This window comes from Ictidomys tridecemlineatus, chromosome 4 (assembly GCF_052094955.1).
Source record: "Ictidomys tridecemlineatus isolate mIctTri1 chromosome 4, mIctTri1.hap1, whole genome shotgun sequence".
Classification (NCBI taxonomy): Eukaryota; Metazoa; Chordata; class Mammalia; order Rodentia; family Sciuridae; genus Ictidomys; species Ictidomys tridecemlineatus.
In genome coordinates, this window is record NC_135480.1 from 199663394 (window position 1) to 199685959 (window position 22566).

Consider the following 22566-nt stretch of genomic DNA (forward strand, 5'->3'; position numbering starts at 1 on the left):
GGAATGGAACCACCATTTGACCCAGGTGTCCCTCTCCTAGGTCTATACCCAAAGGACTTAAAAACAGCATACTACAGGGACACAGCCACATCAATGTTTATAGCAGCACAATTCACAATAGCTAAACTGTGGAACCAACCTAGATGCCCGTCAGTAGATGAATGGATAAAAAAATAAATGTGGTACTCACAATGGATTATTACTCAGCAATAAGAGAATAAAATCATGGCATTTGCAGGTAAATGGATGGAGTTAGAGAAGATAATGCTAAGTGAAATTAGCCAATTCCCAAAAAAAAATGCCAAATGTTTTCTTTGATATAAGGAGGCTGATTCATAGTAGGATAGGGAGAGGGAGCATGGGAGGAATAGACGAACTCTAGATAGGGCAAAGGGGTAGGAGGGGAAGGGACTGGGCATGGGGTAATTAATGATGATTGAATGTGATGATCATTATTATCCAAAGTACATGTATGAAGACATGAATTGGTGTGAATATACTATACACACAACCAGAGATATGAAAAATTGTGCTCTATAGATGTAATTGTAATGCATTCCGCTGTTATACATAAATTTTTTAAAAAAAGATAAGCAGCATTTAAACCACATTTGCATCTGTAGTGACATCCTAAATCATTAAATGGTGCCTCTGCCCCTAAAAAGATGATGTCATTTCATTTCACACTCCTGTCATTGGTGGGTACAAGTATAATTCACAGAGCAACTGAATAGTAACTGATTGAGTTCTGAAAGAGGATAAGCACAAGCATAGAAAGCAATAGCTTTTCCATCATTCAGTGAGTGCTCTGACTACCTGAAGCTGGGTGTCAGTTGTCAAGTGCAAAGAAGTACCAACCACAATATGGAATGGGACACATCTTTTATTTAGAGAGACTGCTTTTATCAATAATAATGAAAATTTTTGAAAGCAATACTGAGAGAACTGAGCACATATACTTCATTACTCCCCTCCACCAAAAGCTTCAAAGACAGAGAAGGGTAGAAAAAACTCTGGGCTGGGAATAGATGGACCTGTTCTTTCCCAGCTCTGTAATTACCTAGTTGTGACAATAAGCAAGTCATTTCCCCTCTGTAGATCTTGGCTTCCCTTTCATAAAATGGGGTGCTTGAACCAGATGAATCTCAGCTTTAAAATTTTGCAGTCCTGCTCCCACACATTTTCAAGGCTTCCTGTGGCCAAAGCCCAAGCTACCGTGGTACACGTCACCCTCTCCCCAGCAGGCTCCATCTGCTCTGACTGAACATCTCACTGGGAGTTTCTCCTCTGCTTTGCTCTGCAGTGCATATGGGGTGTTAGTTAGGCTCCCCCTTCCACTTATCCACTTCTTGCTGGCCTGGCAGACTCAACATGAGTCTCACCCACCATATCAAGTTTTCTCTGACCATTTCAGAATTCTATAACCTCCCATCCTTTTGAATATTATTTAAAATGCCTTCATAATACTTCTTGGACTAGACTGGGAAACACATGGAGAACAGGGTTACAAGTCTGAGACCATTTCTATATCCTGCACATTACCCAACATAATGCTACATCTTGACCCTTCCTTTGCTCTTCTGGGGAGAGGAGGGACACATCTATCTCTTATAGTTACTGGGAAAGAACAAGTGAGGGAGTGACAAGAGTGTACAGTACAGTGACTAGAATCAATTAGGAGTGCAAATGCTACTTTCCTCCCTCTCTGTTTGGTGATTGCCCTTTCCCACAAAGTGATCTACTGAAAAATGTACTCATTGTGGGGATGGGAATCTGGGATGCACTGGTAGCCTAAAAGGACCTTGGATAAGTCACAATTTCCCCACAACTTACACTTCATTTCAAACAAACAAACAAACAAAAAAAGATAATGGTACTTGTTCTTATCTCTTATGGCAGGATGATAAAATGAAATAATACAAGAGAATGCACTTTCCTTTGAAGAGTTACTAGCATTGTTATTTTTCATAAGTCCTAGTTTCAGAAAGAAAAATCTTAAAACAACACAAGAGACAGACAGCAAGATGTCAATGTTAACGGGTGATTTGATGACGACTGTGAAAATCCCACTCTTGATACAGACTAGAGATGTCAGAGAGTTGTATTACTGTTCCTTAGGGTAGAAAAGCACAGATACTAAAAAGATTAGGAAGCTTTCTCTTTTGAATGCAATCACCTGGGGCATTGCTCATCTCCCATGTTAGCATATTTTCTAAGTCTAACAATATCATAAACACACTTAGGGAGTTTTGTGGACCTCTGAATCTGGACATATCCATTTGACACTGCTAACTGCAAACTAATAAAAAAAATTGTAACATTAAATCCTTTGCATGTCTTGTAAGTGAACTTAATTATGATTATCTCTTCTGCATTAACATATGTCAAAGTTAGAGGCAGGGAAACAAAAGAGATGAAATACAGTCACCAAAACACAGTGGGTGGGTTTTTGTTTGTTTCTGGTATCAATAGAATTTATCAATACTCATTGGGTATATAATATAATACAATGTAAGAAAAACTATTGAACATGGCAAGGATAAAATATATGCATAAAAGGATAACTCTGTCTCCAAAGTCATTTTATCAAAACCACGTGAGGAACATGATTAGGAGAGGGTAATTTGAAGAAATTCATTTTAGAGGAAAAATATGTTTCCAATGACAATGAAAAGGTTCCCAACATTACCGGTAATAAAAAAGACTTATGATTATCACTGAACAAACTGCTTTTTCTTCAGTGTCAGAATGTAGTCATCCAGACGGGTAGGTGAGCAGAGAGGTATGCATGTAGTGTAAGCAAGAGAAACAGAAGTGTGTGTGGTATGTGTTGGGGGTTAAAGGGAGACAATCTCATTGTGCCTATCTTCCAAAATTAGTTCACAAAGCCAATTAAGGAACACCTAGCCAAAACAGATCATTACTCTAACAAGAAATCACATTAAAAATGTGTTCTTAATTTTCCTTTGTTAAACATCTAACTACTTTAAAACATTTCAGTTTATTAGTTTGTATAAATATGTCCTTGCCATAATTTGTAATACATTTTATAAGTGACTGGAGGAGATTTCATGTATCGCTAAATCATACATATAAATGTGAAGTTTGCATTAAACATCTCTAAACAAAACCCTACTTCCTTGCTATTTTTAGGACTAGGATAAAGAAGAAACAAGAGGACTCTCATTACAATGACTGACCCTCATAAAATTAAGGATACTCTGTTTTGAGCATAAATCTGCTACTAAAACATCCCTGGTACCAGGGTTTAAAAAGATCTGAGTCTGGAAATACTACAATGGTTGATTGGCTTAAAAAATAACATGTTAGAACCAGGGAGAACAGTGATTAAGTGGCTGGCAACCTTCCAGAGTTGCTTTTTAGTACTTTTTAAAACTCCTTTGGCTACCAATTCCCATCTCACACTACTTTTAGGTTTACGGGGCAGGAGGTGGGAGACTACAAGCAGCACACTACCCACATGTACTATAAAAGACTAAAATCCTTCGGATCCTGCCTTGCTTGGGTACACTGAAATACACAATAGAACCTTCCTGAAGATGGGCACATTTTATAGCTTTCTTGGAACATATTATAAAATTACTTATAATGGTTATTTCCTACAACCTGTCACTAAAAGTGGGATTTTTAAAACATCATGTACGATTTTGTAATTCAATTTTCCATTAAGACTGAAGAAAAGACAAAAATCAAGAGAACAAATGAATGCTTCCAAAACATAATGTTTCAACTATAGTGAAAAACAGAGGGATATTTCCTGAAAAAAGATAAAGATCACTGTGTTTTCACTGTACTAATATAATTAGTAAATTATAGTTTTTATAAAATAGAAGAAAAAGCTTTACTAAAATTGTTACTATTAAACAATGGCTTATTTCAAAAACAAACAACAACAAAAAACCCTCAGATTATTTTATTTACCTTAAGAGTTCCTATACTTGTACCTCTTCAAGAAACAGTTTATCATAATGTAAATATTAGGGAAATGTTTACATATTTGTGTATTTTTTAGTCTAGAAACCTATAAAAAAATGCTGATTTCCCCAGAGATATTACTATTCTTGGCCATCAAAACAAAATGTAAAACACTATTTAGCAACATGCCTTTTAATTAGCTAAATACCTTTAAACAAGATAGACCTGTGTTAATTTAAATTATAAGGTGAAGTCTAGGAAAACAAAATCTATACAATATTCATAAGGTCATAAAGTAATACAATATTATTTAAGCCAAATATATTCAGATTTAAATAAAAATTAAACAGCCCTGGATTAAACACCAACCATTCTTAATCATGGTTTAAGTCTGATAACCAAAATCAAAAATTAATGCAATATAAAATACATGTCACAAACTAACTAATACAAAGCTCTAAGCTTTAAACTTTTTGATAATGTCTATAAAATCCCCAGGAAAGGAGAATATAACAACTCTCCTTGGAACTCAGATATTTTAAAATGATGGTTAAACAGACAGAATGTTAAGAATGGTATGGTTTTTATTTTCTATAGCAGATTCATTAACATTTTTTTTTCTAATAAAGTTTGAAAATCGGACACTACCTGTCCACATAGAAGGGGAAACAAAACTTGGTCAAAGTCTGTAGAACTTCCTGTGGAGAGAAGGAGAGATAATTTATACATCTAATGGGACCAATAAATCTAACATTAACCACAGCACAATCTAACAACTTTACCCTGAAGAAAGAGAAGACAGATGAAGAAATATGGGCTTTATCAATTACATGGGAGGAGTACCAGGCAGTCAATCATGAGAAATAATAAACATGATCAAACTTCATTAAAAATGAAAAATTAATCAAGAATCACACATGGGTAAGCAGCAGGAGCCATGCAGGAAAGCTCTGAAGGGAGGGAGGCGGTTGGGTTGCTGAGTGTTAACACCCCTCCAGGGACCATCTCCAGCCTGACCATATGGATCAGAGTGAATAACACCGAGCCACATGGGTTTGGCCTGGCAGGGCTGCTGTTGCTGGCACTGTTTTTGCCTGTTACCTAGGAACAGAGGAGGCCGGGATTAGACAACACTTCCCAATATCAATAGGCCAAATCACAGCAGAATAGAAAGCCAACTTGAAGATAATTGTCCCTGAACATTATCAACTACATATTTTAAAGTTCAAAACTTCATTTACAAAGAAGTTGCCATTTGGGGCCGAAATTAATTTTGGAATCAAACTGTAAACTGTAACCACTCTAAGTGTATACTATTTTTATTTAAATACCACTATCATAATATGTTACCTATTCATAATTTATGGAAATCTAAAGCAAACTACCAGTCTAAACCTTTTTTTAAACAAATATCAAAGTAAATAAAACCAAGCACAATATTCAGGACAGAGACACAAAAAGTAGAGTGACATCTCAAAGACTTGTTTTCATAAAAGGCAATCTTCTTACATTAAAACAAAAATAAACACTGGAACTCAGACAGTGTATAGTGGTTTGGGCTTTTCCCAACAGGCCCATTCACTTATGTAGCATATATACACATAGCTAAACACATATATAAACATATAGACACGTAATTACTACTTTCTTCATAGGACTTTCTTTAGCTTGACTTAATTTAACTGCAGGCTTTGATAGCCCACAGTTGTGTTTATCATATGTTCATAGACCAATGTTATAAATTTTTTAAAAAGTATTCCTTTTATGCATTTGATTTGCTTTTTAACTATTTAAAATCTTGGCTTCCAAGACAAAATGAAGAACACATTTTTCAATCACTGAGAAGCTGATTCAAATTAAAACAAACCAGCCCACTGCAAATCCTAACCCAAGTGATAAATTAAAGATCGGTTTACAAATGTAGCACTTTTCTAACCAATAATAATGAATTATCAATGCTAACTGAATTGATGCTTCTCGCTTCATTTATTTTTAAAACCAGTTCTATCATTCAAGAAATAAACCACATCAATCTAATAACCCACTCAATGAAGCAGAAAGCACATTGACTTGCTCTGCCAGAGCATGTTCCGCCTACATAATTCAATTGAGCATATCCTATTTTTTAATATCATCTTGAACTGGTACTATGTGTATCACAGCACTGTTAAGGCATGTCATGAAAGAGTAATGAATAGAAAACTCAAAAATAAAGTAGATAAGAATACCTCAGCATATTCTAAGAGGCATTACTTATAAAAAATTCAATTTTGTAATGTGGCATTCAGAGGCCCATACATATTGCTTTTAAACCAGTTGTTTAAATAAATTACAATAACTAGTCTCACAGAATCACCTCAAGAGCAATTTCTGTGTGATGTCATTACATCAAGTATTAGAAAAAAAATCATATACAACAGTCACTTTAAGTTTTAGTTAATTAGAAAATAGACTATAATTCACAAACACAAAACTCTTATGACTTATTTGCAAAAATAATCTATGTCAACTTTCAAATAACATCCCAAAGTATCTCTTATCTTCATTATTCTTTAAAATTCAGTTCTAAGCTCTCACTCACTGCCAATATCAGCTACAAAGACAGTTATCTTTTACCCCTCAAAAGTTTTAGGTGCATAAAGCACTTCTGTACTCTACTCTGTGCTGGAGTTATGCTGGCAAAAGGCCTCAAAGATTTTTTAAAGAAAAGACCCCCCATGGCTATGAGAAAGCATCATGCCCTACAGCAGTCAAGAAATCTAATAAGCCCAACTTATTACTCACTATAATACAGCAACTGCTTACCACTTTCTATGGTCAAGAGTAAAATCCAATCTTGAACTTGTCAGATAATACTAGAAAGAATATCAAACTACCAAACAGATTAAGTGTAACCCATCTCCCATCAATCTTCCTTTTTTACCCAAGAAAATAGTTATAAGTCTAATTAAGCAATGGGGTGGGGGGTGAGAAAAGGAAATATAGGCAAATGTAGACACGTTTGTACATTACAATATGTTTCTCCATGTTTGTGATATTGCAAGAGCTTGATATTCCAATTTAAGTCAAACTAGTTGATGGTGTGCTGTCAGAGGAAAACTTGGTGCTAGGCATATTCACACATGATATCAATCAGAATTGAAATATCTACCTCTCAGTTTGGGAAGGAGAGGACAAGATGAGGGAGTGGAAACAAGCCTGTTCTCTGTAAATAAAAACTGATAAAATAAACCACATTTCTTAATATCAATGCTTTCCTTTCAATTACCTTACCTCATCCTCTTTGACAAAAGAAAAACTCACTTATTCAAATATGAAAAGGCCACTCTCCAAGGGAGGGAGGGGTTTTTAACCCCTGATTTAAATTTATTTTGAGCATTCTAGTTATGGCAGAGTGTGCCAGAATCTTTCAATATCAACTTTACTAGGAAAACGATCATTAAACCAGTTTACCAGCCTCTTTTTCTCTCTAGAATCTGCATCTTTGGCTAGGGAACTTTCTTCATAGAAGGCAATTTTTCTGTTCTCCCTTGAAACACAAGCTCTTTCAGACAACCAGCCTCAGTACAACTTCAAGTACTGCCACATAAATCGGATCTTGAGATGCAGCACAGCTGATGAAATGTAAATGACCTCATTGGGAAGTCGAGGGGTGGGAAGGATTGTGTGCCAGTTCTCCAGATCAATTCCCAAGTTTATATTTTCACAAATCTTTTAATGTACAGTTTGATTTTTTAACATTTTAATGAGCAAAAAAAAGTGAATCTATAGTAGCCAGTCACCACAGTTAAAGTGCAGGGCATGAACTAGATCCCAGGAGGGAACCAGTCCACCATGTCACCACTGGCTTTAGGACATTCGCCACCTGGTTCCATGTCCCCAGGTTCCAACTCTTTTCATAATCAAAACACTGCTGACATTATAAACCCCAGACGGGTTTTCTAAAATCCCTCCCAATCAATATATCCAACACATAACTTATTGGAGACAACACTGAGCTCATTGATTAAGGTGAGTTCAGTAGCAAAGTTTTCAAAATAAATGAGACAAGAAGATAGCATTCAACCCCTTTGTGTCACCAGACAATTTATGAAACAGGCAATTTCCAAAAGGGCTTTTCTTCCTAACAAAATATATGATACTTCACATGGGAAGAAACAGGAGCAGAGGGGGCAGGGAGGAACTGTGGTAGGCAGGCAGTTAGAAAAACCTTTCAGTTAAGCATATATTAAATGGCAGACTGCAACAACATCTACAAAGCTCTGCCTACAAGTAGACCCCACGCCTGAATATGAACCAAAATATGAAATTAAAACACCTAACCCTGGACACACTTGCGAATGAAATTCAGAAATGAACTTTGAGTTCATTTCAGTCTACACCTGATTCATTTCACCCAACACAAATTCTCATCTGGTCAGAAAGCTCATCAAGGGAATTTGCTCCAATCTGGGCAAAGTTGATTATGTACTGGCACTGAGCCAATCTCTTAAAAATCCTGTAAAGGTAAAGGTTTAAATTTATAATATTATCCATTATAGGATCCTATCTGGAAGCAAAATCTTGAAAACTAAATTCAATGAAGTTAATTGGCATTATTAATCATAATATTTTACCAATTTGCTCTGAATTTGGTGTACAAGGTGAGGGAGTATAGGCAATTTTGTAACAGCTCCTTTCAAATGTCCAATACTTTGTTTTCATTGCTTCACTGAAACCTACAAAAAATAGTATTATGTGGCAGATGAAAACAAATTCCAGTCATACACAGACATATATACCTCACAAATAAATGCCATCTGAAAGATAAAAGCACAAGCTGATCATAATGTCCAATGGAGCTACAGAATGTGGGGAGATGAGCCACATTCTTACAGTTCAAAAGTGGAAAAAAATGTGTGCAAGAAAACATTTAAATGAAAGACATAAATAAGTGAAAGTATTTTGAAATATATAAAGCCACAATTAGCCTCGTTGTGGCTTGCTGAAATCTGATAGAGGAATAGATAATTTACCTTTATTTCCCCCCCCCAAAAAAAAGAAAGAAAACAAAGTAGGGAGAGGTGGGAAACTGTAGGAGAATATTTCCTGGGTTTCTTATCTAATTTATTTGTTCATTTCAAAATGTAGGTATGTGATGAAAAGATCCATGGAGCTCAAATTCCTAAAATACTCTCTTTCTAAGTTTTTTTTTTTAATAGCATGAGTGAAATGCTGACCCTCTAAGTCCTGCAATTGAGAGCAGTGCCACCGACTTGAAAGAAAAATCTTTGATTGATGATCTTAAAACTCAAGTTGAAAGTTAAAAACAGAACACACACAAATCCAAACATTAAAAAGCTAACAAAATTTCTACTTTAAGCTATTTCAAGTTAAAACCAGGGACTCTGAGGGAAAGCAAAGAAAGATTTTAAATGGTTAAGAAGGGGAAAGCTGAAGTTCTTGGAAGCTTAATTAGCATCAAGTTCAAGAATGTTGATCAGAAGTTTCCTAAATGTGAAAACAGGAAATATAATTTTTCACCTTCACTTTGAGTGTCAAATTAAATCCTAGATCCATACTCTGACTAAAAACAACTTTTCTTTTTTTTGTTGTTGTTGTTGTTGTTGTTGTTCAGTGAGAAAAAGAAGCTTTGAATAAAGAATTTTACAGAAAGACCTTTCAATACCAAACATAAAAGCTGGGTCAAATTTCTAACAATGTAGCTCAAAGGCTACAGAGTCTGCTTCATTTCCTTGATAGGAATATTCAATATTTACTCCTAGTTTACATTTTATAAACTTTAGTTGATTTTGAGTCATGTATATAATTATAGTAATCTGTATATTACCTATTATTCAGAATACATGTTGTAATTCAAAGCATTACTATATTGTATTTCAAAAAATTACTATGAAATAAAGAAAAATCATCAAGTTCTATAATCATGTATCAAATAAGCTTTATATCTAAATTGTCAAGGATATTAAGTGCAGAAAAGGAAGGTATACAATAGCACAAGAGCCATCCCTAGAACTATTTTTACATATCAATCTCCATGACCTTCTGAAGTCCGAAGTAAAAACTTTTTAACAAAATTATTCTTTTGCATCCTTCCCTTTCTTTCAAAAACTACCTAAAATAAAATTGTTCCATAATCACAATATTAGATAACATGCTCTATTTCAATTTCTTTTTATTGACTTTAAACCTTACATCAAAGGGGTTGAAAATGAGAGCTTCATTTACAAAGTAATAAAGGCCAATAAAATTCTTAATGTTGTTTCAAATATTTACAAATGAACAACTGATTTGGTTACCATCTCTTATAATTACTATTTGGTGGCATCAGTAATATAATTCCTCGAATCTATTATTATTACTCAAAAATATTTTTGTCTTATGCATTTCCTTAATCATTTTAATTCCTGTTATCTGACCAGGCCATGTTTTCAATATTTCTTAAAAGGAGGAGGAAGAGGGGCTACAAGTCAGCACATACCAAAGGAATAGGGTCCCAACAGTAAAACTGCAAACATGGTTTCACTGAAGAAGCAACTTGCCCTCAGGAAGATGCTATCAAAAAAAAAGGGGGGCGGGGGTAAAAAAAAGAAAAAAAAGAAAGAAAAAAGAGCACTGATAGAAATACTATTTTGTAAGCATATTAAAAGCTGTCAGCTTTTAAATATTTTAAATGCACACAAAAATGTGCACAGATGGGCATCTTTTCTGTTCACATTAGTCAAAGGAAAAAAATCTTTCATTATCAAGCTCAAAGTCCTTGAATTTTTTAAACTTAATTGTGCCTCTATTTCTTAGAATTCACACCCCAAGGCCAAAGCTTTCCTGCCACCAGTCCTTCAAATCTGACTTGGACATTACACGGGAGGAGGCTCCAAGCCTCCCTGAGGTCTCACTCCTTTTACAACACACGAAAAAGCAGTCGATAATGGGCCCGTGCTGAATTCACTGCTCTCCACGTCTCCTCTTGGGACACAAGCCTAGCAGATGTGATAAAAACTGTGTCAGAGAAGTGGCTCTAGTTTGTGCCTTAATGACAACTTAAACCTCTAAACCAATACAACTAAAGGACTAACAGAACTGGCTGTTACCTCTCTCTCCTGCCAATCTTCGAATATCTCTGAACTAAATTAGCACCTCTACCCACAACTTCCCCTGCCACTCCACAAAATCTATTCTAATTTTAAAAGATAAATGAATTCAGCAAACATATCAGTGGCACAAATATCTGGGTACTCTGTATTTACGTGTATTATGTTTCCTATAATTACGTCCTGACACATATTTCATATAGTTTGGATTTTCTCAAGGTATGATTGAGCATTCAGATGTCTTAAAGGACTGCCTGGTAATCCCTTCCCATCACCAACCCAGTAACCATATTAACGCGTACCACTGGGAGACTCATGGTTTCCAAAAACTATCTAACGGTCTAAAGATTATTTTTAAATATGTTAAAATGTAGGAAAGAAAGGTGATATTCTGAGTTACTGAAACATTTTAATTATTAAAATTTATGTGGGAGAATTTTTTAAACCATGGGTGGCTATATTTTTCTTTTAATTTGTGAGACTCTTTGTCTTACCTAATGATACGGTACTGAAAATTGATTTAAATGTGTACTTTTAATAATATTTTCTAAATTCTATAATTCAGCCTTCAGATGATGGGGTTTTTTTAGTCAGTATCTTGAAAGCCTATTCAGTCACAATTGCATTCCCACTTAATCAGCAATCATTGTTCTGGGATGCAGGACTTTGTTGTCAAGACAAGCACCAAAACCTTAAAAAAATTTTTTTCAGAACTGGCATAAGAAAAAAGTGATCTTTGTCAGACAAGGACAAATTTATGCAAATCTTTTATAAACATTCACAAACATTTATTTAGCTTTTGAAATGTTGGCCTCATTTGAGAGCATGAAAATGAGGGGGAAGTAGGAAAACGCAAAGGACAGCTTAGAAGCTGGCACGCTACATAAATATTCAGAAGGAAGATTATAGGATTCATGTTAGGCTGTCTTAGGCTTCTCCAAAGTCCACACAGAATAGCAAAGAACAAAACTAACGAGAAGTACAGCAGATGTTAGACAATGCATCGGCCTCTTTTCCTCTCTCACTTGGCTATACTTGGACGCTTTTATATTTTCTTTCAATATGGTTAGGTCATTCAAGGATTCTCCTATAGACTGTGTATTGTGGCTACAGATCTATAAGCTGGAGGTCTGTCAGCTTTCCAAAAGTTTCCAATGAAAAGGCATTATGCAAATTCTACCTCTCTTACCCTCTTTCAGGGGGGAAAAAAAGCCTCCAGTATGCAGTCATCAGAGTATTGGAAGCCCCAGCCTTCATTTCTGTATAGCTGTGTTTGCCTCCGGGCCACGCTGCTTGTTTTGACAGTGGATCCCCCCAGATAGTTGGGATTAGTCGAGCTTGTTTAGATAAACTTGAAATCAAGGCCTTCTCTAGGTAGACAGCTAGATGTAGCTACCGAGTTTCCAGCTGCCTCCTCCTTTCATCCCCAAACAACTGCAGATTCACAGTAGCTATCACAGCCACAGGCTATGTCACATACATAAGTACAAAATTAAAGGCTGCTAAAAGAAGCCTTTGTAAGTCTTAGTGCTAAAATAAGGAATCTGTACTGCTTGGTTTATACAAATTATTCTAGCACTACCAGTATGGAACTGAAATCATCAGTTAACAAGGCGTGTTAATCAAGATTCCTAGCTTCTTCTGATGAACAGGATCATAGTTTGGTAATATACCTAACCTTCTTATTAGCTCTTGTATGAGAATAATAGCTAAAAAGGTTGAAAAGAAAATAATAGGCTTTATTTATCCAGTGCCAGGGGATGTTAGACACCATCAACAAACATTATGAGGAGAATATGAAAACTGAAATGTAAATATCAAATCCACTTTTGAGAGAGTATTATTTAGCAGTTGATTAGATAAGGTCTCACTAAATAGTCATCTCTATTTATAGAACTTTTATTTCTCACAGCCTACAGATTTTGATAGAAAGATATAAGGAGGATTTAAGACTGAAGAAATTTATATAATCAGAATAGACTGATGATATCTCATTACAAAGTCAAAAGGCAAGATGATATGAAAACCTACTGAAATTTGAAAAAGTTTTCTAAAATCTAACACTTAAGGAATTTAAACTTTGTAACAAAGGTGGGGGGAGTCCCTTTAGAGAAAAAAATAAAAGCAAAGAAAATAATTCAATGTCATAGATACGTGTTCTTTCGCTTTGCATATTTTGCTGCAACATACAGAGGCTAAAGTTTACCTGAGGCTGCCTGAGATAAACCATGCACAACAATGGAACCAGAAGAGGTTTAAACATTCCAAGATACCACACAGTACAGAAGTCCTTTTACTCTGATGTTCTGTCATGTTGCACAAGGCAGCTTTCAATCAAAGTACACCTGTTGCCACCAAAAATGTGTTCTCTGGATTCAAGAGGTAAGTCACTATTTCATAGAAAAGCCCTAACACATTTAAACATTTTGGAATTACATCAACTTCAGTTTCCCTGTGAATTTTGGGTTCATTTCACACACAACTTACAACCTAAAGGAGTCAGCAACTCCTTTTCTCTAAATGGTTAGCAGTAAATATTTTAGGTTTGTGGGCTACTTAGAGTCTCTGTCACAGTCTTCTTTGTTTCTTTATAAGCCCTACAAAGGGTAAAAGAAAAAAAAAATCTTAGTGTTCATAGGTCATTTAAAAACAAAAACTTTGGCCATGGGCAAGATTTGGCCAGCTAGAAATATTTTGTCAATCCTGACCTAGGAGCCTGTTAACAACATGATACAAATTCACCACTGTTACCCAAACTCAAATTCCTAAAAGGTAAAATGACCTTGCCAACCACAGTATTTCTGGAAATCCAATAATTCACACCTGGTTGTTGCTAAGTAGTCAAATGTCTACTGCAGGCAAACATACCCTTTTTTAAGAAAAAAAATTATTACAAAGAATTAAAAATATTTCTACCACCTAGAATTCACAACTCTTCTGTGACACGGACTCATCACAAAAATAGTTGCTTCTTTTATAAACAATTTTTTTTTTCTGTTTTTTGTCTTGTTCTGTTTTGGGTTTTTTCAGTGCTGAGGATGGCACCCAGGGCCTTGTTGCATTAACAGTTCACTTCTATAGGTGAGGTCAAGGGTTTTCTTGACAGATAAATGATTTCATGTTCTCTGAATTATTGACAGCTCCTCCCTTTGAGAATGATTTTATTTATAACATTTTTGAAAATAATATTAAAATAGGGGAAGAGCTTTTCTGGTGCTCATGGCCCAAATATTTGTCCAAGGTTCTGTTAGATGAAGAAAATAGGTGGGCCTCTTCTTGCCTCTCTCTCTCTACTCAACTTCTGGTGTCCATTCCAACATCTTTCCCTTCAATGTGTTTCCCAGGATTTTATCTTCCTCCTTCTCTCTCTGTATCCTCCTTTAATAATAGTCTACATATACTTTAGTTTCCATTATCTTCACTAATTAAATGACTCTCGAATTGAAATCTTCATCCTGGACTACCTTTTCAGCTTCAGGCTCCTGTTCTAACTGCCTATTGCACATTCCGCCTCACCTCTCACAGGTTCTCAGGCTGGACATGTCTATGATCCAAATTTGTCATCTGGGTTCCTATATATCTGCTAATCTCTTTCACCCTATCAGAACAAGAAAGGCTCTCAGACCACCACTGATTCTTGCTGGGGGACAGATGATCCACTCACATGACTTAGATTCAAATGCATGTGACTTAATCCAAGGTTGTTGGAGTTCAACATAACTTTGTCAAGAAAAGCTTCTGATTCCTTGAAACTTTTCCAAGTGTTAGTAAACAAGACAGAGGATAAAGGAATTCTAAAATCAAATCTATGTCAAAATCATCTTAAAAAAGAAAACCAATGCGGTTCCCTAAGCAAGAAGACATATTTAGTAAGAGACAGTGTGCTAGAGACCTAAGGCAGTAACCAAGCAAGAAGGTATGGTGCCTGTCCACATGGAGCTTAGGATCTAACTGGAAAGAAAGAGACTATAGGAATGGATGCCAAAATACCTAAGAACAGAGAGCTCTAGAAAAATGACAAGGGCCTAAAGTTAGATAGAAGGATCAAGAAAGGCCTCTTGGGAAGCGACATTGAAGTGGGACTTAAGAAATGAATAGGAATCCAACAAGTAAATATTTGGAGAGGGAATACAAAAGTAGCAGCAGGGGGAAGGGCCACTGGACATTGAGTCCTTTGCACAAAGAAGCTGGTAGGTTGGAGCAGAAGAGGCGATGCGGAGAGAAAAGAGGCAAGTGAGCTTGGACAGCCTGGCAGGGGTCACATCACACGGGACCTTACAGGGCATGTCAAGGAGTCTAAACTTTACTGTAATGCATGGAAAGTCACCGAAGTGTTTGAACCTTCTGCATCCAGTTTACATATACCTTTTTGACCTCTTATCCCACTCTTAACTGTTCCAGACCCCCAGGCAGACTCAGAACATCCCAATTCTTTGGCTGTTCTTCCTATCACCAAACTGACCATAATCTCGGCATCCTACATTCCCACAGGAGGGGAAAGACATCCAGCTGGGTACCCTTCAGGCCTCCCAGAAGAAAGAGGAGCCTTGAATAATAACCCTGGCAGTAGGGAGAGTGGTTGTGCTCAAAGACAGCAACAAAGGAACTTAACAAATTTGAACAGGACCATCTCTTCTGAACCTGCTCCCTTATAGTTGATATTTCTTCTGAGTTTCCAAAATCCATTTTAATACACACAGAGAAAGCATCTGTGATTTTTTTTGCAATTAATTTGCTAAATCATTAATTCTTAAGAAGTCATGAATTATAAATATAGTATTTTTAAATACCACTAGGTTAAAAAATGCTGCAAATGAAATGATACATCATCAACTCTAAGACAAATCTCAATTTCAGAGATGTTAATATATGAAAAAAGTGTGCATCTTGGAATTGGTGAAATATTTTACAAGCCTGTCTCCTCATAGACTTATAAGATATTTAGATGAAATTAAGAAAGGTAGGGATTAGACCCAATATCAGTGTCTAGCAGAGTGCCTGGCACAAAGAAAATGCCCAGTGAATGATGGTGCTGACAAAAATGACTGGATGACAGTCTAGAGATTGAGAAGGGAAGAAAGAGCATTAATGAAGCACTTTCCGTTGTCAAGCACTGTACCTACAGTCTACATGCCTTCTTATTTAATCTTCACAGGTTAAATAAGAAAGCAGAGAGATCACACAGGCCAAAGCATAGATTTGAATTTATTAGAGAGTGAAACTTAAGACTTATTTTTTACATAGAAAATGAAAAAAGAAAACTACTCAAATTTGTATAAATGTAAAATTAGTAATTTCTGTCAAAAGTTTATCATTTATGCGTAATAACAGGAATTACACATGTAATTGAAAGTGAACAATGTTTCTTCTGGTTATGAAACCAACCTATTCAGCCTTAATTTTGCCTCTCATATGCCAGCGGTCACCGTTCTCTGGAGAGAGTCGGGTGACAACTGGAAAGGGACTTACAAAACAGCTACTAAGTGTCAAGTCTAGTGCTAGGAGGTTTTTGTTTTGTTTTGTTTGTTTTGTTTTACACATATGCTCAATGATCTTATTGTAACCTCAGGCAGAATTATGAGCCTTATAGATGAGCTGAGTAGAATTAGCTTCAGGTAGACTGGTGAAGTAATTGGTTGCCTAAATCTCTACTGAGAGATTTTCCCTCTCCATCACTATTTATCAACATTTCATCTCCACAGTACCAGACACATGGCTGCAACTCTGCAGGAGCAGCCCTTCATGCTGAACAGAGCTAATCTAATGTCCCTCTCCTACCTCACCCCACTTGCAACAGTGGAGTGGAACATTTGTGCTTTCTGTTAAAGGTTCTTAAGGCAGGGTAATCTTACTTGCCAGTTTGCTCAGGATATCCCAGGTATGCCCACGATTCTGTGTAATCAATGTGCTCCCCTGAACTCTCAAAAGAATCCTGGGTTGGATGCTATGCTCACCAGAACCAAGAGAGGGACACCAGTGTTTGTCTGCAAGGCAGGGAAATGATAAACAGTTGTTTCATCATAAATAAATAGTGGGTTCTGCTTTGTGAGGAAAAACTGAAAAGGGATGGTAGAAGATTTAATTTTTAATCACTTGACTGCAGACTAAGAATTTAACAAAACCTTCTCTTTGCTTCATCTCATTTATGCTGGAAAACACTTACTGAAGTAGACAAATTTGGTGTTATCTAGATATTATGCTTCTTCTCTTGCCAAATTCTACAGAATTAGTATTACTTTCTGTTTCAGTCAGCTTTAGCATCTCTGAAACCAAAATACCTGACAATAAAAGGATAAAAAGTCTATTTGGGCTAACAGGTTAAAAAGGTTTAGTCCATAGATGGCCAACTTGATTGCTCTGGGCCCAAAGTGAGGCAACCCATCTGGGGGACCAAGAAATAGAGAGAGGAAGGGGGGAAAGACCACAGGGAAGAATGTACCCTTCCAGGGCCTACTTCCAGGGTCCTGCTTCTTCCAGTCATGCCCCAAACTGCTTATAGTTATCACCCAGTCAATTCATTCAAACTAGGATGGACTAGTTATGACTCCTACAATCCAACTACTTTACCTCCATACTTTCTGCATTAACACAGGAATTTGGGTGGGTGGATGGGTGGGTGGGTGTGTGGGTTGGGGGTGGGGGGACATTATGCCCAAAGCATAAAACCTTCTCATTTTACAGATGAATACAATGAGGCTGAAAAATGAAAAGCTTTTTCCCAAAGTAACATATGCAAAGTCAAATCTCATATACCATGGAAATATTAGTTTTCTATCTTTTCTTTGGGCCAAACATACCAAAGGAGGGAAAAAGCATTTAAATTGTTGGGGAGGGGGGAATTTCTTAAGAAATAAATGAGACATAAATAATGAAAAGTATTTCTAGCAGCCATTAAAAATCTGTTTATTGTAACGGATACATTTTTAAACATCCAAAAATATTTCTCAACTTGCCAGGGGTTTCGAGCTCCAGAAATAAGAATCTGGTAGGTTGGCAGAGTGCTCTGATAAAAATAATATTCTTGGCAATTTACAGGTTATGCTTCTAAAACTAAATGTTATATAAAGAGGCATCATGTTTGAAACATATTCAAACACAAGAATCTTAAACACCTCTGGTTAAAACTCTGTTAGGCAAGTTGAGATTTCAAAAATGCACATTTTGATTTGCTCAAATTCTGAGCCCAAAGATCATAATGTGAACACTATTCAGCCATTTATTATTATTATATATCAAATATCTGGCCTCCTAACATCCATTCACACAGCAACAGGTTCTGAAGCCTTGGATTTGAAGCAAACAAGAACCTATGAATTCCTGACTGGGGGTAAGAGAGAACACGTAAGTAAGGATAACATGTTCTAGGTTTTCTGAAAGAAATATAGTCAAGATAAAAGGAAGGTATTATCAGGTCCACCTGGGAACGTGAAAAACTCCTCAGAGGAGGTGATATATGAACCATTTTTGAAAAACAAGTCAGTATTTCCTATACATATACACTCTATAAGAATATTCCAGAAATAAAAGCAATATGAAACATCACATATTCACAAGGTTGATAGGAAAGTAAATGTTCTTTGATGAGCTTGAGTTTTTTAAAAAGACAATGCCTTGCACAAGGTTCTTATTTGGTCCTCAGCACATTTAAAAAGAAAAACAAAGACAATCTCAATTATTTTATAAGACGCCTTTCATTTTCATCCACCAACCCCCCACACACACTAGCTACATGCACATGAGTACATGAACTTGCACACACACACATGCTCACAATCTCGGCTTCATGTTATAGCACATTTGAAATCTGAAACTAACCAATATTAAGATAGTTTGAAATTATGATGGTCAGAAGAATCTTAACTCTACTATATTGCATATAAGTACTTTAAAAATGAAAGCTGCCACAGTAATACAAAGTATTAAACGCAGCCCAAAGGGTTCATTTACAAGGACAGTGGAATCTATTAATAAATTTCTGAGGTTTTGACACAGGAGTCTCAACATAATAGATTTTACAACTGTAATGATTTTTTAATGTGAAACCTCTTCATCACCATTTAAAAATGTTTATATTTTAGTACATTTTAGAATATCAATAATAGTAACCATTATCTGGTTATTTATTCTTTCTTTCCTTGACAAAGTACCTCAATCACTTTTGTGACTTCTCTAAATTTCATTCTGGAACAATGTAGATTTAGAAAGGAAAAAAATTTTCAGAATTCTTCCTAAAACAGGTCTGAAACTCTAGAAGCAAAGCTTACCATACACAACTTGAACACCAGACAAAAAAGAGGCACCAAACTTGGGTTCCCTGATAGCTTAAACTTAGTTGAGACTATACAATTATTAGGTACCAGGTGTTCCACTAAGTACTTCACACATTTCTTTTTTATTGTTGTTTTTGTTTTTACTTCAGACATTTCAAATCAACTAAATCTCACCAGAATCCTGTGAGGTCTTTACTATGATCATCTCTAGTTTACAAGTGAGGAAATGAAGTCCCAAAGTGACAAATGGCAGAGCTCGGTTTGAAACCCAAGCAGTCTGAATCCAAAGTCCATCCGTGCTCTTAATCACCACTATCATGCTTCCAAGCTCACTTGCTTCATATTATTCACCAAGTCCCTCATTTGTCCTACCTGATAAGAGGGCCCTCTAACACTGGCTATAATCTTTTCTATAATGGAAGAGTTTACAGATTGACAAAGAGACAGACATAAACTAGATAATGTAAGGAGTAAACATCCCAAGTGCTCTCCAAGAGCTAAGAGTACAGTGACTAATTTAGTCAGGACACGTTTCACAGAGAAGGTGATACACACTGGGCATTTACTAATTAATATAAGCATATTGGTATTGGTATGGAAGTGGGGCGGGGGGACAAAAGGGACCAAAAAAAAAATCCCAAAAACAATTTGAGCAAAAATATACAGAAGTGAAAGAGTAAAGCATGCTGGGAAATGGTAAAGCATCTTGCATCTTGGATATAAGGGGAAGTCACAGGAGACAAAGCTAGAAGATGGGTCAAGGTCAGATGATGATGGGCCTTAAACCAAGTTAAGGAATTTAGGGTAGATCCTAAAGGCACCAGTAACTGAAGAGAAACACTGTGAGTTGATTTAGGTTTTTGAAGGGCATCCCAGGCCATCTTATGGAGGGTAGTGACTTCAGGGTAACTGGATTGTTTGTTGGCTATTAGGAAAAGTATACATGGGAGAAGCTTGGATTGTGAATGCAAAGGGGAATAGAAGACTTGCATAGCCAAGAGAGCAGTTTACGAAGGACAACAAAGAGGACTTAATGCAAATGTGTCGGTGCACCCAAGGAGCTTCATGGTTACATGAAGCTAAAGATAAGATGGAGACTACAGCTCTCAAAAGCAGACCTAGTCTTCTTAGTTCTAATCATCGGGTAACTTGTGAAAAACACAATTATTCAAAAGTACTAAAAAGACACCTAATATTTAGTGGAGCTGTTTTGGGGGCCAGAAGAAAACCAGGAAAACACTTCTAATAAGAATGTATAAATAAGGATTACATAAATTACCATAGCTGTCTACCTTGGCATGCTTTCAGAAAGTATGGCTCAAAAAGAATTTGTCTTTTTCCTGAGTTCCTTCTTCATAATTATAACAGCTAGAGAATGACCAAACTGGGAAGAAACCTTCACTCAAAAGAAGAGCCTTAAGACAGAAAATGTCTCAATTTTTCAAATGAGCCTGGCTAAACGTTTAAGGTTTTGAAACATATTTGCATCAAGAAGCCGGTTCAACAACATCCAATTCTTAAAGTCACTGTTTTCTGGAAATGGGGATTATAAAAGAACAGGATTATGGGTATTATAAAAGAACACCTCTTACATACAAAATAGTCTTTGGCAAACACTCTAAAGAGCACTAAATCAGATATTTGTCCCAGATAATAAATTTGACTTGTAACAACACAGGAGAAAATAAAAAGCAGCACATGATGGATTTTTTTACCCCTCTGTGAGCCTACATTTGAAGAACATTTAAGCCAGCCACCTGTCAACAATGAGACACTTTTAAACATACATAAAGAACCAGATTTTTACTCTGGGATACATTTATTCATCTTCAATCTATGAATGAATTTTTTTTAAAGAAAGAGAGAGAATTTTTTAATATTTATTTTTCAGTTTTCAGTGGACACAACATATTTATTTATTTATTTTTTTATTTTTTAATGTGGTGCTGAGGATCGAACCTAGGCCCCATGCATGCCAGGCAAGCGCGTTACCACTTGAACCACATCCTCAGCCCTATGAATGAATTCTTTACAAAGTTATAATGTAATCCATCAAAACAGTTCCATATATACAGATATTTGTGTGTGTGTGTGTGTGTATCTTATATATATCAAATATTTTGGGGGCAATTGTGGTTACTCAAGTAGCAGTTCAAGAAAGCTGCTTCAGCAGGGTGCTTTGTTGGTATCATGCCAACAATCAATCACCTCCCAGGTTTTAGGGTCTAAAGAGACTGAGAATTTGTATCTTTGGATAAAAAAGTTACATATTCACCAACAATCCCAGACTGCTAAATTACAAAGAAATATGAAAACTGACCTTTTTAAGCAAGTGGTTAAAAACTACATGAATCAACAGGCAATCTTAAAAAGGACATATCTAGGCTGGGCATGACGTTATAAACCTGTTATCCCAGTGACTCAGAAGCTGACCTGTTATCCCACTGACTCAGGAGGCTGAGACAGTAGGATTGCAAGTTTGTGGCCAGCCTCATCAATGTAGACCCTGTCTCAAAATAAAATAAAAAGGGATGGGGATGTAGCACTTGCCCAGCATGCATGAGGCTCTAGGTCCAATCCCCAGAACCACAAAAACAAAAAAGTATATATCTAACAAGCCTTTCCTTAAGGGTGGCCTTAAGATCTTTCACTGGGTTTTTACCACTCTAGTTAACTTTAATATCTATGGCATCACATATATCTTTAATATCTATAACATCACAAAGAACAAGAAATTGCAGGCATCACCATCCAAAGGTCCTAGTTTTCAAAGACACTCCCAACTTCAGGTGACCTAACCACTTCATTGTTCCAATCCCATCTAAACAGCTCGGACAAGACATGCCTGTCCTTCAGTCTAACAGACAATACACTTCTGCAGAGCAGAGATGGAGTCTACTTTTCTTTCTTGTTACCTGCAACAGTGTCTGACCCACAGCATGCAGATATGTACTTACCAATCTCTCTCTCAATTAATGCGCAAATCAAACTTAATCTCAGATTGTATGTGACACCAAAAACAGATATGAAGGGTAAAAAAAGCAGAAAACATAGTCACTTGTAACTATAAGTCAGTATTTTGTTTTGTTTTTGATTTGGTATAGGAATTGAACTCAGGGGCACTTAACTACTGAGCTACATCCCTAGCCCTTTTTGTATTTTATTTTGACAAAGGGTCTGGCTAAATTGCTTAGGGCCTCCCTAAATTGCTGAGGCTGGCTTTGAACTTGCTATGGTAAGTCACTGGGATTATAGACATGCGCCACCAT

The 22566-nt window shown here is 36.2% G+C and overlaps 1 protein-coding gene across 12 annotated transcripts in view; it reads right to left on the reverse strand.

Moving 5' to 3' along the window:
* Dennd1a (DENN domain containing 1A) overlaps window positions 1–22566 on the reverse strand; it is a 517467-nt gene that overhangs the window by 363196 nt on the left and 131705 nt on the right. For 10 of the 12 annotated variants that reach the window (XM_021723518.3, XM_021723517.3, XM_040286285.2 and 7 more), the window contains one exon: window positions 4585–4634. The exons of the other annotated variants lie outside the window; for them this stretch is intronic. In XM_021723518.3, the coding sequence (XP_021579193.2) occupies window positions 4585–4634 (50 nt within the window). The remainder of the gene's footprint in view (window positions 1–4584; window positions 4635–22566) is intronic. 12 annotated transcript variants of the gene reach the window in all.